The sequence below is a fragment of the Gymnodraco acuticeps genome, unplaced genomic scaffold (genome assembly GCF_902827175.1).
Source record: "Gymnodraco acuticeps unplaced genomic scaffold, fGymAcu1.1, whole genome shotgun sequence".
Classification (NCBI taxonomy): domain Eukaryota; kingdom Metazoa; phylum Chordata; class Actinopteri; order Perciformes; family Bathydraconidae; genus Gymnodraco; species Gymnodraco acuticeps.
The window spans coordinates 1840781-1857369 of NW_022992059.1; the positions used below are offsets into that span (position 1 = coordinate 1840781).

At 42.5% G+C, this 16589-nt stretch overlaps 1 protein-coding gene across 2 annotated transcripts in view; it reads left to right on the plus strand.

Annotated features, from left to right (window-relative positions):
• Positions 1–4519: 4519 nt before the first annotated feature.
• si:dkey-240h12.4 (death-associated protein kinase 2) overlaps positions 4520–16589 on the plus strand; it is a 29294-nt gene continuing 17224 nt past the window's right edge. The window contains exons 1-3 of one of the 2 annotated variants that reach the window (XM_034202174.1): positions 4520–4780; positions 10764–10910; positions 11634–11855. In XM_034202174.1, coding sequence (XP_034058065.1) covers positions 10849–10910; positions 11634–11855 — 284 coding nt within the window. In that variant the 5' untranslated portion in view covers positions 4520–4780; positions 10764–10848. Of the gene's footprint in view, positions 4827–10763; positions 10911–11633; positions 11856–16589 lie in introns of both variants that reach the window. The other variant, XM_034202175.1, reaches the window with a different exon arrangement.

Genomic DNA, 16589 nt, shown 5'->3' on the forward strand with positions numbered 1-16589 from the left:
ACAGCAACATTTGACAGTCAATCAAGAATTACAAAACGTTCGTAAAAATAGAAGAAATACAAATTAAATGAAAATAAACATAACAAATACAAACAATATATACATATTCTTCTAATATACATTTATTCTGAAGAGTATCCACTAGGGGTGTAACGGTACACGTACCCGTACCGAAATTATTCGGTACGGGCCCTTCGGTTCGGTACAGGTGTGTACCGAAGTGTACCGAACGAATATAACGTTAAACGTAAAAAATTGAGAACGTGAACAACTTTTTGGAAGTAATCTCAGGTGCTGCGTCGCAGCATTCAGAGTAATTTGCTCACATTGGGTTCAACGCGTCATAGAGCGAGCAAGTCATTTCATTGGATGAGAGGCATACTATGAGAGCTGGACAGAGGGATGCGTTCAAATGTAGTCAGTAATTTGAGGAACTGTCGAAAATTAATGGCGAACGCAGATAAAGTTGAGCTCGAAAATCCTCCAGCATCATTGAAGTCTCCGGTTTGGGAACATTTTGGTTTCGCAGTTACGTACAAGGATGAAGGACAAAGACAGGTGGACCGAACCAAAGCTGTTTGTCGGCATTGTTCAACTAACATTGGTTGCGCGGCTGGCAATACATCAAACTTGCACACTCTTGAAAAGGCATCAACCGAACGTGAATATCACCGGTACCAAAAGAAAAAAGACTGAAGTGCAAACCCAACTCCCACTAGCATTTAAGCCTCCACCACTCGCAGAGAGTTCAGACCGAGCCAAAGCTATTACAAACACCAAATATCCTTATGTTGCCATGTTAGCAAAGCGCTACCTGGCTGTATCTGCTACCTCTGTCCCTAGAGACAGGCCCGGACTGGCCATCGGGAGGACCGGGAGGTTTCCCGATGGCCTGGCCTGTTAAGTGGCCTGCTGGCCTGAGGATTTTTTTTATTTTATGTATGTATTGTGAACGCAACGCTGCGCAAATGTGGGTCAGACTCTGCCTCACAGAGGGTGACTGGCTGTCTACATGATGTGGCCTGCCGACATGGCCACTTTCATACAGATCATACACTAAAGCCCTCGATTGGTCTCTCATTCAAGCTCGGGAGGGTGTGTATGTGTGGCGGGCCTGAGCGTGCGAGAGAGAAAGCGCGCGCACCGATTACGTGTTTTGTTGTTGTTAGCATCTGGTGCTAGCTAGCGGCGCTAATGGATATAATGAGCTGACTGTCAACAAGGTGGAGGAGAGTCCTCTCCTGTCAGACTGAGAGACTGATAACTACAGCTCAGGTGAGGTAAAGGACTCTTGAGTCTTTAGATAGTTAACTTAGTCTGAGTTATCTCTGTGGGTCTCAAACGGTTTGGTCACCATTTATGTAAACACATATTTCCATTTGAAGGGGGAGTAATTAGTAAAATATGCATGAATAATAATTTTTTTTAAATAACTAGGTGACTGGCTGTCTACATGATGTGGCCTGCCGACATGGCCACTTTCATACAGATCATACACTAAAGCCCTCGATTGGTCTCTCATTCAAGCTCGGGAGGGTGTGTATGTGTGGCGGGCGCGAGCGTGCGAGAGAGAAAGCGCGCGCACCGGTTACGTGTATTGTTGTTGTTAGCATCTGGTGCTAGCTAGCGGCGCTAATGGATATAATGAGCTGACTGTCAACAAGGTGGAGGAGAGTCCTCTCCTGTCAGACTGAGAGACTGATAACTACAGCTCAGGTGAGGTAAAGGACTCTTGAGTGTTTAGATAGTTAACTTAGTCTGAGTTATCTCAGTGGGTCTCAAACGGTTTGGTCACCATTTATGTAAACACATATTTCCATTTGAAAGGGGAGTGATTAGTAAAATATGCATGAATAATAATTAAAAAAAATTAACTAGGTGAAAAAAGGTAAGATAAACTTTAAAAACTTGTTGAGAGCTAAAACTAGTCTTTGCTGCTGCCTCAAAGAGGAGCAGGGGGAGAGGGGGGAGATGAGTGAGGCTGGTTCAGGAGCACAGACACACTCACAACTATAAATGAATGCCCCCGGACCCCCCTAGAGGAATTGAGGTCCATCTCCACTTAAAATATGTTCACATGGATAGGTTCCTAAATAGATTTGCAAAAAAAATTGAAATAGTAACCCATGTCCATATGTTTATTCTGGGGTAGTAGATTTAAAGTGTAGGGCTATCACTATGGGCAGCAACGCTGTAAATATTGACAAATAAATCCAGGAAAATGGCACAAAAGAAAACTGGTAGTGGCCTGGCTGGGTGTATAATTCCCAGCCTGACTTATTGTCCCAGTCCGGCCCTGCCTAGAGAGAGGGTGTTCTCCACATCAGGAGACATTGTTAGTGCCAGCAGATCTGCCCTTTCGGCAAGCAATGTGGACAAGTTCATTTTTCTTTAAAAAAACATGAAAATACAATGACAAGCAAGTCCTAATGTCAAGCTGGCTGCTTAGGAACTAGTACAGTACAGTTCAAATACAGATTATTTCAGTTCATCGAAAAGCTGCACCTTAATGTTTATTTTATTATATTTTGTATTTATTTGAGTGAATATTCACAGTTTAATAATAATTAAAAACCCAAAACTAATAGTTTATGTTTTGTGAGTACTAGTAGCCTACAGTAAAGTTCAAATACAGATTATTTCAGTTCATCGAAATGCTGCACCTTAATGTTTATTTTATTATATTTTGTATTTATTTGAGTGAATACATTATTCACAGTTTAATAATAATAAAAAAAAAATATATATATATGTTTTGTTTTGTGAAAAAAAATTCTGCTGTACCGAAAACGTACCGAACCGAACCGTGACCAAAAAACCGAGGTACGTACCGAACCGAAATGTTTGTGAACCGTTACACCCCTAGTATCCACACACTATAACATACTGTATATAGAATACATTAGAATACTCAATTTTATATATTGGTATACAAATCTACTAAACGGGACATAAACATGGTGTACTATATATATAAAAACATTAGCACACTAGCTTTTAAAATATAACCTCAGAGTGAGTGTATGTAGGCTACAACAAGTATGTGGAAAATAATTCAGAGATGAAAATCAGAATTCTGAAAAAAGGTTATTTATTGTTTTCTGAAGTTTTTTTTTTTTACTTTTCACTTCTCAAAAACAAATTATCTTAATTAATATATATATATATATTAATATATATATATAATAATTAATATCTTAATGGAATTATGAAAAATAAAGGCCCATTCCTAAACCGCCCCCTACACCCTTACCCCTCCGTTCACGCGTTTCAACACAATGAAAGATGATTTCCTGTTTCTGCCGGAGAGAGGGGAGGCCGTCCCAAAGCTTGCTGCTGTATTTACTCCCTCCATCTGACAGGAGGGAGCCTCGTTGAGCTGCGAGTGTGGCTACAGACGGAGTTCACTCCATCACGGAGGGGTAGGGTCGAGGGAGTGGTTTGGGATTGGGCCGAAAAGTGGGCTGAAGTCGAATAGTCCGGCCCAATCCCAAACCACTCCCTCGACCCTACCCCTCCGTGATGGAGTGAACTCCGTCTGTAGCCACACTCGCAGCTCAACGAGGCTCCCTCCTGTCAGATGGAGGGAGTAAATACAGCAGCAAGCTTTGGGACGGCCTCCCCTCTCTCCGGCAGAAACAGGAAATGCCGTAACTGTATGTAACAACGGTTTCAAATCAGCATCTCTTAGACAAAAAGTTTAAATGAATAACTCAAATAAAACTCCAAACATCTTTCATTGTGTTTCAAAGCTCTTTTAGTTTTAAACCTGATGTTTATAAGCTTCTTAGTTTTTGCAACGGTCTGTAAATATACACAACTTTATAATAAAATGCACACATTTACCTTTTTCTAGACTAAACTACACAGGTATGATCCTAAGTTAAAAATATATGAGGTTATCATGAGGTTGTTAACATCGCAGTTTATCAGTGGATGTTTGCTGGAACTACTTGTTAACAGCTTGTTTCCTGACGGACACACACAGCGTGACTCCGGTCAGGTAGAGACCGGTCTCAAGTCAGCACCGCTGCAGACTCGCTGTTTGAGGGCTTGATAGCCCACTCCCCCTCCACACTCGTTGCTTTGGAACAGCCCTCAATATGGCGGACCCTCCGCGTGAACGCGGAAATGGAGGGGTAGGGTGTAGGCAGTGTTTCTCAAACTTTTTCATACCAAGGACCACTTAACCAATAAAAAAACACTCGCGAACCACCTAACTCCACAAATATCCAAAAACACATCGTTTTTTACAAATCGCCTGAAAATTGTACAAACAAGTGGCAACATGTGTGATGAAGGTGCTTATCTGGGCTATATCATGCAATCAAAGTGAAATTTAAGCTCGTTCCATTGCGGAGATATTCCCGCGAGAGTAAAAAATCAATTAATTTATTTCAAATGTGAAATTTTACCAATATACTCACGGACCACTAGGGGGCACTCACGGACCACCAGTGGTCCGCGGACCACACTTTGAGAAGCACTGAGGGGTAGGGTGTAGGGGGCTGTTTGGGAATGGGCCTTAGTGAAGGAGGGAGCCTCGTTGAGCTGCGAGTGTCACACTCCACAGAGTTCACTCACGGAGGGGGGAGTGTGTAGGGCGTGGTTTGGGATTGGGCCGACATCAATTTGTGGATGCTGCAGTTTGCTTCCGCATTCCCCAACCGTCAGAGCTCCAGTGCAGCGCGAGCCCCGTCGGTGAGGAGCTCCAGCGGCAGAGAAGAGACACAGGTGGCGGGAGAGGACCGTTCATGGAGCCGCAGCCGAGCATCACTGGGTGCGTACGTCCCGTTTCAGAGGCCTGCTGCTACATTTATTAATCAGTGAGCGAAGAATATGTTTTTTTTTCTGTGTGTAAAATACCGGAACATAGCAGCCGTCCCCGAGCTGCATGTGTCGCTATGGCAGGAGAAAGTTTGCTTTATTTGACTGTGCGTGTTATTTTCCTACGTGTCACAACAGGTTGGGTTAGAAATGCTGCAGGGGAATGAGAGGGTCTGAGCAGATACGCACATTCAAACATTGACATTACATCACTAAAACTAAGGCATATTTCTCACAGCCTGCTCTATGACATGAGTGTATGCAACGTTAAGTTAAAAGTGAAACATGTTTTGTCTAGGTGGTTTCATTTCCTTCCTAATTTCTTGTTTTCTTGAAAAACCCTTACCTTTTATAGATATTACAAATGACCCAGTGGGCTGGGCTTAGATGGGGTATTTATTATTTACAATACTTCTGTAGCATTGAGTTGACATTAATGTTTGGGTAAATGTTTTCCCTAAATCCTAAAACTTACTGTATACATCCTTGCTCCATAGTTTCCATAGATTGGAATGGCAGATAGACTTTTTTAGAAGAAGTTGTAGGCTACTGTTTTAGCAGAATCTGTAAAGCAGCTGTGTTGTCCAGACTCGTGCTTATATATCCTTATTAAATGGCTCTGGTTGTTTTAGCTGAGTACTTTCTATTGCTGGACTTTAAATCAATATTTTTGATAGATACTACATATCGTCATGTTTGATATCTTAACATGGCGTAGCAAGTGTTCCCTGGTTTTGGAGGTTGCAATACAATAAAGTGATTTCATGTTCTAATTGTATTATTTGTATGTACATTTTTAATGAAAGAACCAGTAGTTAACCCTTGAATATTGTTGCATGCATTGGGCAGTAGTATCTCAGTCAGTAGGGACTTGGCTTTGGAACCAAAGGGTCGCTGGTTCAAGTTCTGGATCTGACCAAGTTTGGAGTGTAGACAGGTACATAGAGAGGTATGAGTTTACCTCCTTGGCACAGCTAAGGTGCCCTTGAGCAAGGCACTGGACTCCCACACTACTCCCCAAGTGGTCTGGATGTAATATCTGCCCACTGCTCCTAATGGGTTAAATGCAGAGGCTAAACTTCACTTTGGGTAGGTCTGATGGTTGAACGTGGATTTTAATCAGATCTTAAAATATAAATATTTTTCGGTTATTACTCCATATCGCCCTGGCGGACAATGCTCTTTGCATGGATGTCTAAAGAGTACTCGATCAGCGTTGGACGCGCATTAATTCTTGTGAAAGTTGCTCAGTGGCACATGAAGCCAGACTGGCCGGCCTCCCAAGAGCCAAAGTAGCCGTATCTGGGCCGTAGACCATAATTATAATAAATAATCCGCTGATTTACAGACGTCTCTTTCCCAATGTAAGTCAATGGGAACAACTATTTTTGGGACATATGACGTAAAGGACTGACAGGAAGTTGTAATCCTACCATTTGGCCACTACAACAATTTGCTACAAGGTCCGGCTCACTTCCTGGGGGCTTGGCTGTTTGGCATCTTGTCTTTAACCTGTGTGACAAAAGGTCATATCTTAAATATTCCAAAAAATAGCAATTTATCTAGGTTACTTTACAGAAATGAATGAATCTAAAGGCTCTTTGTATTTAAGTTCTACTTCAAGTCAAGAATGCATCAGAACCCTCCTGTGAAGCTTGAGTGACCATAACTGGGACCCGACGATGATATATGTAACACGGTTATATGTAATATAAAGTATTTTGATATAGAACTACAGTCTACATGTAAACATCGCCTGTCTGATTATATCTCTGTGAATTATATAACAAAAGCTGCATTTCTTGTATGTTCATGAACAACACGCAGTTGAACAGTGGGGGAAGTTGGTTGCACACAGCTGATGTCATCCCTGCTGAGCTGTGTGATAACATAATTCAGTGATGTGTCATCGGGAAGGGAGTGGAATTGGCGGGAACTGTTAGGATAAAACAACTTTTTACATGGTGATGGAAACGGTTTGCAACAATTCTATTATTAAAATATGGGATAGAAAACTTGGATTTGGGGGGCAGGACAGAGATAAAGGAAAGAGCCCCCATTTTTATTTTAATCTGGCGTTTATTTAGGGTGTTGTTATGTTGCAACCGACATTAAAGCTCCTCAGGTTCACGCGTTACAAAAGTAACGGAGTTACAGTAATATATAACTTTTTGCTGTAACAAAGTAATGTAATGCATTACTAAGGAAATGTGGGTAATATATTACCCGTTACAATGCTCAGTAATGCAGTTACAACATATTTTAACCCGAAATGAAATGGTGTTTTGTTGAATGTAGCCTACTAACATTGCGAGACATTCCGACACCAGAGACAAATTGTGCCGGTAGATTACATTACATTACATGTCACTTGTTAGACGCTTTTATCCAAAGCGACTAACATACATTCAGTACTGTGGACAATCCCCACAGGAGCACTTTGGGGTGAAGTGTCTCAGGGACACAACAACATGCTGACTGCAGTGGGACTCGAACTTGCTATCCCGATTCCAAGTCCAGCACACTACCCACTGAGCCACAGCCACCCCAGATTAGTAAGCCTGGTGTTTACGTAATCAGTCAGGCTGATCTTGATGAGCCTGAAGGGTGTTCTTTTCCCCATAATGACCAAGCCGCTGCACATTATCCCGCTTATTACACGGCCAGATACTAAACAAACTAAGGAATCGTCTCCCAATATTAATTGAAATGATTTTATTGACTTAAAATTATCGTATTTCTTCCAACGGCTGGAACTGCGACAACAACAACTTTACGGCAGCACTGTCCAACTCTGTTCACAGTTTCTGATCCACTAACAAGTCCTTAAACACTGCAGAGCCCATACCGTGTTCCTGTTACGGCCCCTACACACGGCGGCGTGCGTTGCCGCTTCAACGCTTCTGCCCATTCACTTTGAATGGGGTGACGTCACGTTTCACCGAACTGCATTGTGGGAGCAAAGTGTAGCTTTTCTCGCGGTGCTCGCTGCAAAAGTAGAGCAATGTTCAACTTTTGAAGCTTCGACGGAGGCGTCAGCCAATCAAATCATATGCTAGTACAAGCTCTAGCCAATCAAACCGCTGCTTGTGTGTCCGGGGCGGGAGATTCATGTGATTGGTTGTTGGTCGAGTTTCAGACAAGCTCACCGGCAAGCTTCAACGCACACCGCCGTGTGGACGCTGCGTTACCCTCTTTTACTTTCTCTTTCTTGATCCTCCTTAGCAACGGAATTGACCAATCAGAATCGAGTATTCAACTAAGCCTTGTAATAAAAGTTGTTGGTAGCCTTAAGGGCCTACACAGTTGCTGCACTAAACTACATTTTAGCATTTAAAATACCTAGCCATTATTTTGCGGTTATTTTGGTGAAAGTAAGTCAAAAGTAATATAAAAGTACTGTAACTCATTACATTTCAGAGACAGTAATATTGTAATATAACTTCTTACTTAAAAAAGACAGTAATAAGTAATGTATTATTATTACATTGCATTTAGCTGATGCTTTTATCCAAAGCGACTTACAATAAGTACATTCGACCAGGAAGACACAACCTTGAAGAAAACAGAATCATAAAGTACATCAGGTTTCATAGAGCCAAACATTTCAAGTGCTACTCAACTGGCTTTAGGTAAGCCAGTCCTTTATTAGTATATAAGTGCTTTGTTAATAGTTCTATCGCTCGAAGTGGAGTCGAAAGAGATGAGTTTTCAGTCTGCGCCGGAAGATGTGCAAGCTATCTGCCGTCCTGATGTCAATGGGGAGCTCATTCTACCATCTTGGAGCCAGGATAGCAAACCCACGTGTTTTCGCCGATGGGAACTTGGGTTGCGCAGCGAGGGCGCAACGAGTCGTTTGGCTGATGCAGAGCGTAGTGCACGCGCTGGGGTGTACGGTTTAACCATGTCCTGGATGTACGAAGGGCCAGATCCATTCGCAGCACGGTAAGCAAGTACCAGTGTCTTGAAGTGGATTCTAGCAGTTACCGGAAGCCAGTGAAGGGAGCGGAGGAGCGGAGTGGTGTGGGAGAATTTAGGAAGGTTGAAGACCAGACGAGCCGCTGCATTCTGGATGAGCTGCAGAGGTCGGATGGCACATGCAGGTAGACCAGCCAGGAGGGAGTTGCAGTAGTCTAGGCGTGAGGTGACGAGAGCCTGGACCAGAACCTGAGTCGCTTTCTGAGTCAGCTGGGGACGTATCTTCCTGATGTTGTAAAGCGTGTATCTGCAGCAACGGGTTGTAGCAGCGATGTTTGCAGTTACATTTTGGAAGTAACTTGCCCAACTCTGCTGACTAACAGTAGAACCTGAAATGAGGAAGTGCTACATCCACGTGTGATCGGATGTCACAGACACCTTTACACAGAAAGACCTTTATAGACTGACATATTGGTGAAGAATGTACTGAAGAAAATATGAAAACACCCAAATATTAAAGAGAGAGAATGAATTCATGCAACAAAAGCAACATGCTGGAATGATCCATGATCAGAGAAAACATGGCTGACAGAGTTACACGTCATCATCTGTTACCTTAGGCAACTTTAGTTTCATATGTAGTCATAAACTAGTTTCTCTACATCAGGGGTGTCCAAACCTTTTTCACCGAGGGCCACATACAGAAACATATACGAAGGGCTGGGCCACTCCCTAGAGGTATATTCCCTCATAAGTTCAGTTACTTATAAGTTAGCTAAATCAATCAAATGTGGGTAAATGATGTTGGCAGCTCATCCCTTAAAACAGAAACCTCAGATTGATGATAATAATGAGGAGAAATATGAAGGGTGTATTTCAAGCTTGTTATGTAAATAAGTCATTGGGCTTTTTTCTTATCAACTAAGATATGTTAGAAAATGTTTCCAACTTTAATTGACTGAATTTATTTGAAAAGTGGTCTTATTACAGTAACACATGAATACTACTGTGTAATATATTTTTACATTTATATTTAGGAAGTACAATATAAGACAAGCACAAGTTTCATTTGTGGCCCATATTCCATTATACTTTTTTAATTAGCTGAGGGCCGATTCAAAATGGTCCGCGGGCCGCATTTGGCGCCCGGGCTCTAGTTTGGACACACCTGCTCTACATCCTTCACTGCTGAGGAAACTCAGTAACTCGATCTATACCCATCTATCAGTCAACATCTGTGACATGTTTCATAAGAGAAGGACTTATAAGAGTTAGCACTAATTAATGGAAATACCAGTGATCTAATTTAAGATGTCAAAGAATCTCCTCTGTACAGAGTGTGTACACCAAAGAAAGAATGCTGAATGTAGATCTTTTGTTGTTGTTGGGGGGGTGTTTTTAGACTGTAACGTTATGTCCCCCTACCTTACCTCTGTATCTGCTGTTGCTGAAATTGACTGTGAACATTTTAAACCTGTAAATTATAAAGAACAGTTTTTCATGAAGGACACGCTCCCGGATCTTTTTCACTCCTGATGAGTTCCTACCTAAATTGTCTCCACAGTGCACTCTTACTGAACACGCCAGCACCTTAGCTGCACTGAATATTACAACTTTATAACAGTGTTATAGTCTAGTTTGTTGTCGTATATTATAACTTTTAAGTATTTTTTAAAAACTTTACTTAGAGGACATATTATTCTCATTTTCAGATTCAATTTAGTATTTAATGTCTACTGGGACATGTCTCCATGTTTTAAAGTTCAGAAAGGTATTCATGTTTCTCTCATACTGCCTGTGGAGGTGTTTCAGGCTCGGGGAAGACTTCTTCTGGAGGGAAGACCATTTACATGCACACAAACCTATACAGTATAACACACTACAGGATACGGAAAAGGGCCTCTTTAAAAAACCTGTTCTTGAAATTGCAGATACCCTGCAGCATTTGTATGATGTGTGCTTACTGTATATGTCCTTCTTGACATGTTGCTGTTACTAATACTTATTTCCAACTTTAGAGTTTGGAGGACCATGGCTTGAAGTTGGCAGTTAAATAAGCAGCGGCGGAGTGACAAAGGAGCAGGGGAAGTGAAGCAGAGCAACATGGCCGTCTTCAAGCCTGAAAATGTGGAAGACTTCTATGAGATCGGCGAAGTTCTGGGAAGGTACGGATATATCAAGCTGTTTAAAAAGTATTTTACAGATGTGTTTCCAATGTACTCCAACATATTGGATTTAAAATGCCACAATTTAATTCACATCCCGAACAAACAAATAGCTGATCTCTTTGCATGGTTATACATTTACTAAATTCATCCTTTTAACAGTGACTTTCCAGATAAATCATTTTGACCTTCTCTTTGATTATTATCAAAAATATCAAATAATAATAACTTAGTTATTTAACTAGGTTGCACATTATTTTGTATCATCTTGTTCAAATGAAGTGTTTACATATATACAATGCATATTTGTGGATATGTTAAATATATACATATCCATTTTGAAGTGCAAGTCCAAAGGTACTTTAGGGAGAGGTCATGGGTTTTATACGTTTTTATGAGGGGGCCAAGCCTTTATTGTGCCGCCTAATGGCTGAAGGAACAAGGAGTGTTGGAGGTGCTTGGTGCTGTGCCGAGGAGGGATGAGTCTCTGGCTGAACGTACTCCTCGTCTTCACCAGCTCTGCATGGTGGGAGGGGTTGTCCAGGATAGAGATTTAGTTTGTTCAAATATGTGGATGGGCATGCAGCTGTTGATTTATGGGAATTTCTGATGAAACGATGCATGTCCAGCCTCAAAGATAGTGCTGGGTCTGTCAGAGTTTGTGCAGAGGTTAATCTTCTGAAGTTTGGTGTTTACCCTGCTCTGCTTCTTTACGCCTTCCAGTGGGCATTTTGCTCAGGTTCGAAAGGTCCATGAGCGGGCCACCGGGACTTACTGGGCAGGCAAATTCTTGAAGATCCGCAAGAACGCGTGCAGCCGCCTGGGCCTGGACCGGAGCCGGCTGGAGGAGGAGGTGGACATCCTGCACGCTATCCAACACCCCAACATCATCACGCTCAAAGATGTGTTCGAGAGCCGAGCTGAGGTGGTGCTCGTTCTGGAGCTGTGAGTACACGTGTTTCTGTTTCTGTTTGACGCCAACCTTATGTTATGTTTGGCACATAGGTAAGTCAGGCCGAAGGAACAGAACTTAGTTACAGCGGCACAGAGACACAAAACAGAATATCTCCCACTCTGTCAAGATCCATCGGGTATCGCCACGGCAAATTCCAAAATACACATGGATTGTAGTTTCAAAAACTTGCGTGATGGTAACTTCAGGTAAAGTCCTGTCTTTCAGCTAAAGAACGTCTTCTCGCGTAAAGGGTGTAAAGCAGGAGGAAACTTCAGCGATCACCGTCTCCTCTCCCTCTGCTCCTCCTCATCTCCCATCCACTCCACCCCCCCCCTGAAATCATGAGTGACAGGCTGATAGGAACATATCAGGGTCTGGGACAAGGTGTTTCCAAAGTCTTGGCTCATAACATTAAAATATTACAGCTGAATTCAGATAATAATAATAATAATAATAATAAATTGTATTTGTAAAGCACCTTTCATTGCCCGATCCCCCATTGTGCGTAGTTTGGTCCTGGGGGGACGAAGCAGATGGTTGGTTGTGGAGCGGAGGTTGCGTGTGGAGGTTTGTGATGTGTGTAGTTCTTTGAGGTATGGAGGAGCGTTCCCGTGGATGCACTGATGGGTCAGTAGTGCGATCTTGTATTCGATCCGGAATGAGACAGGAAGCCAGTGGAGGGAATGAAGGACGGGTGTTGATGTGGTTGTACTTTCTCACCCTCATCAGGACCCTAGCGGCACTGTTCTGTACGTATTGGAGCTTCTGAAGGCTCCCGCTAGGAGTCCCGATGAGGAGAGCGTTGCAGTAGTCGAGCCTTGAGGAGACGAAGGCATGGACCAGCTGTTCAGCATCTGACAGGGAGAGTGTGGGACGGAGCTTTGCAATGTTCCTGAGGTGGTAGAAGGAGGTTTTGCACAGGTGTTTGATGTGGGTATCAAAGGTCAGATGTCGGTCAAATCACCATTTATTGTCTTTTTCGGACACCTTAAAATACTGCCAGACCGGTGAAGCCATTTTGGCGAGCTTGTTTTTCAGAGAAAAGTGTCATGTATTTTAGGTCATGTGATCGGCTCTCCTGATCGGCCTTTATACACCGATCGATCGGCCGAGAGTGAATATCGGCCGATCACGATCGGCGACCGCCGATCGATCGGAGCATCCCTAGTAACTGATGTGGGGAGGGGTATGTTTTGAAGAAAAGGTGATGTGGGTTATGGGGGAGGACTGGACCTGGTTTGGTGTGCTCACTAAAATAGCCTCTGTTTTGGAGCTATTTAGCTGCAGGAAGTGTTGTTGCATCCAAGCCTTTATCTCCTCAGAGAGCAGATGGAACATGACCAGCCTTGAGGGAGCTGTTGATGACGTCGGTGATCATGGGACTTATAGCAGAGATGTTGGATTTGACAAGGGCTGTGGGTAGAGGGTCTAGTGTGCAGCTGGAGATGATAAATACTTACATAGTGCTTGATTTAAGAACTTTATTATTCACTTAAAAAAAGGTTGATATGTAATGAGATATGTTGAGGGTTACTTAAATTCAGGGAGTTATGTAACAATAACACAGACAAATGTGTGTATGTAACATACAGTATTTGTGTGATGCACAACCATGTGTTTTTGTTACCCCATTTTAATAAAACACATGGTGATCATTTTTTTAAGAAATCTAACTATTGTTGTAAATGTTGACTATTTTTCATAGACTTCTGCTTTCAGAGGCAGCTATTTATTTATATATTACTAAAAACAATAATAATCCAATGCAGAGGTGAATATGTAATATAACACATTTTATATATATAATATTTTATATATGGATATTTACAAACGGTCCTTTGATGGCAACCATAATGCTAATGCGACAAAATTGAGTTTGACAGCCCTGATCTAAGTTGAGCTAAGAAATTCTACCCCCCCCCCCCCCTGCCTGCAACGCCTGTGTTTACTACCGGAACATAATGACATCACTATGTAACTGTTACAGCCGCTGTTACCTTGTGCCCTTAACTCTGGTTGTGTGTGTGTGTATGTAAATGAGCTGTGCGGTTCCTATGCTGTCATTGGCCGTACCGACCTCGTAACATCCGCGGTGATTGGACGGACGTCACCCAATCCCCGCCCGCTTCTGCCACGTCATCCGGGGGAGGAGCATAAAGGCCGGACACGGACACCATTCGGGAGGCTCTGTATTTTGGGACAGACGCCTCAAGCCTCGCATTGTGACATTGCCATATTCTGTGATTCCTTAGACTGCCTAGCAGTGTGTTCAGTAGGGTTCTGTGCGAGCACACTGGTTAGCAGTGTGTCGTAGTATTCTGTGTTTAGTGTAGGGTTTGTGTGTGTGTATTGCGTAGATCCAGGTTGCTTAGCTCCTGTAGAACCGCATTTAGATTATTGACATTGTGAAACAGCTTAGACCCAGGTTAGCTTAGCGCCTGTAGATCAGCCTTTGTGAAACTATTGCTTAGACCCCGGTAACAGTTTGGTCCGTTGTTGGTCCAGGCTGTTCGTGTGGATATTATTGTGTTCAAAGTTTTGGTTACAAATAAACCACCGGTAACAATTACCAATTCCAAACTGGTCGTGTCCTGTCCCTTTGTACCCATAGCCAAGAGGGAACGCAACACGTTCTGCTTCTATTGGTTAGCATTTTAACAACAACACATTTTAGGCTAAGGGGCGGGACATCTCTTTGCGGTTGACCAATCACAACAGAGCCGGCCAGCTACCCAATCAGAGCAGAATATGAACCTGAACATGAGCAGGATAATTCCTCTTTAAATGTGACATATCTGCCATAGTATTGAAGGTGATGATAAAAACATAACTCAAGAATAATAAAGATCAACTCTATCTAAAATTGTGTGTGCCTTCTTCTCCTAGCAGTTGTATGTTCCACGACATATATCATTCATTGTGTTATCTTTCATTCACTTCATCAATCAGAACTCTTGTTCATCCTTCTTTCCCTCCATGGTTAATCATCCTCTTCAGTCTTGCCACATTCATTATTTTTCCAAGCTGCTTTAGGTCACTCATGTTGTTACTAAGCAACCAAAACCTGCATGCTGCAATGACTATGATGATGAAGTTGGAGTCATTTTGCAGCAAATCTCACTGTCTAATCTGAACACAGTCAGAACAAAGAGAGACAGATTTTCAGCACCGTAAATCCTCACAGTCGCTGAAACAGTGGGATAAAGGCAAAGCTGTAAACACAGAGGAGACCCTGTGAGCCACGCAGCACACGGGTTCAGTTTAGCAGCAGGAGACACTGATGTGATTATGTGCAGCAAGATGGACATTTATAGATACAATATCCACTGTCTATTCAAATAAATGAAGAAATCTATAAATATATCTAGCTACTTTCCAGCACTAGGCTTCTGTTTATCCGGTCAGCCAAATGAAGAACTGCTACCTCCACCTGTTGTGTTAGAAGGAGTTGTCTAATTCAGGAGAGGAGAATGATAATAATACATTTGATTTATATAGCGCTTCTCATCTGCCAAGACAAATCTCGAAGCAGAATGATCATCTGTATTTAAATATCAGGACAAAAGTTACTGAGTGCAGCTTTAAAGCTAAATACATGTCTATAATGTATGAAAAAACATCACTCTCAGGCACTTAGCTTAAACACATCTCAAAAGCTAACAACCCGAACCCCTTAGAGCCAATCACGTCTTTTCTGACAGAAAGGCGCTCCAAAAACGCTCCCTGTGCTTTTTTAGATATTAAATAATTATAATAATAACGTTTATTTGGAGGCGCCTTTCAAGACACCCAAGGGCCCCTTACAATGCATAAAAGAAGTACTATTTCTTACTTCCGGAACATAGTGACATCACTGCGTAACACTCAAGACACAAGACCTTTTTGAACATTAAAGTATGGATACATGCCACAGTAGAGGCACAACATACAAATCTGAGCAGAATAATTCCTCTTTAAATGTTACAGATTTGCAATAGTGATGCAAGTGAGGATGAACATATAACTCATAACATTTAAAAAGCAGATGGGTATGGTTTTGAGGTGGATTTGAATGTGGTGGTGATGTCAGACTGTCTGATGTGTGGGGGGGGGGACTTCCAGAGTCTGGGCGCAGTGCGGCTGAAAGACTAGCACTAGCGGAGGGAGCAGGGGGGGGGTCATCCTGAAGGAGGGCAGTGAGAGGGGGGGCAGGCTGTGGAGGGCTTTGGAGGTGAGCAGGACGTTTTTGTAGTCAACAGGTATGAACCAGTTGGAGGAGGATGGGGGGGGGGGGTTCAGTATTATTTGGTGCTTGTTGGGGATTTAGGGGACAGCATCGCAGAAGTCAACCCAGGAAGTGACGGATGCATCACCAAGATCTCTGTGCTGGATGGGCGGAGTTTGTATCTATGACAACAATATCTAGACAACGTATCACCGCTGTTGTTAGACAGATAATAAAATCCAATGATGCAATTCTAGTGTATACGGGCTACTTTATATTTGTTTTATTACCTTGAGCACCAATTGGAAGCTGCTTCTCTCAGACTTTGTATGAATGAGCTTCACCGATCAGTCCGGCTGATCTGCTCAGACAAAAAAGCTTTTTGGTCTTTGTTGCTGCTCAGAATAATATGAACCAAGGCCTCAGCCTTTTAATCACTCTACTCCTTTAGACAACGTTTGGGCATGCAACCTCGGCTGCCACTTTCTCTCTTTATTCATTAATTTTCTAGAACTAGATA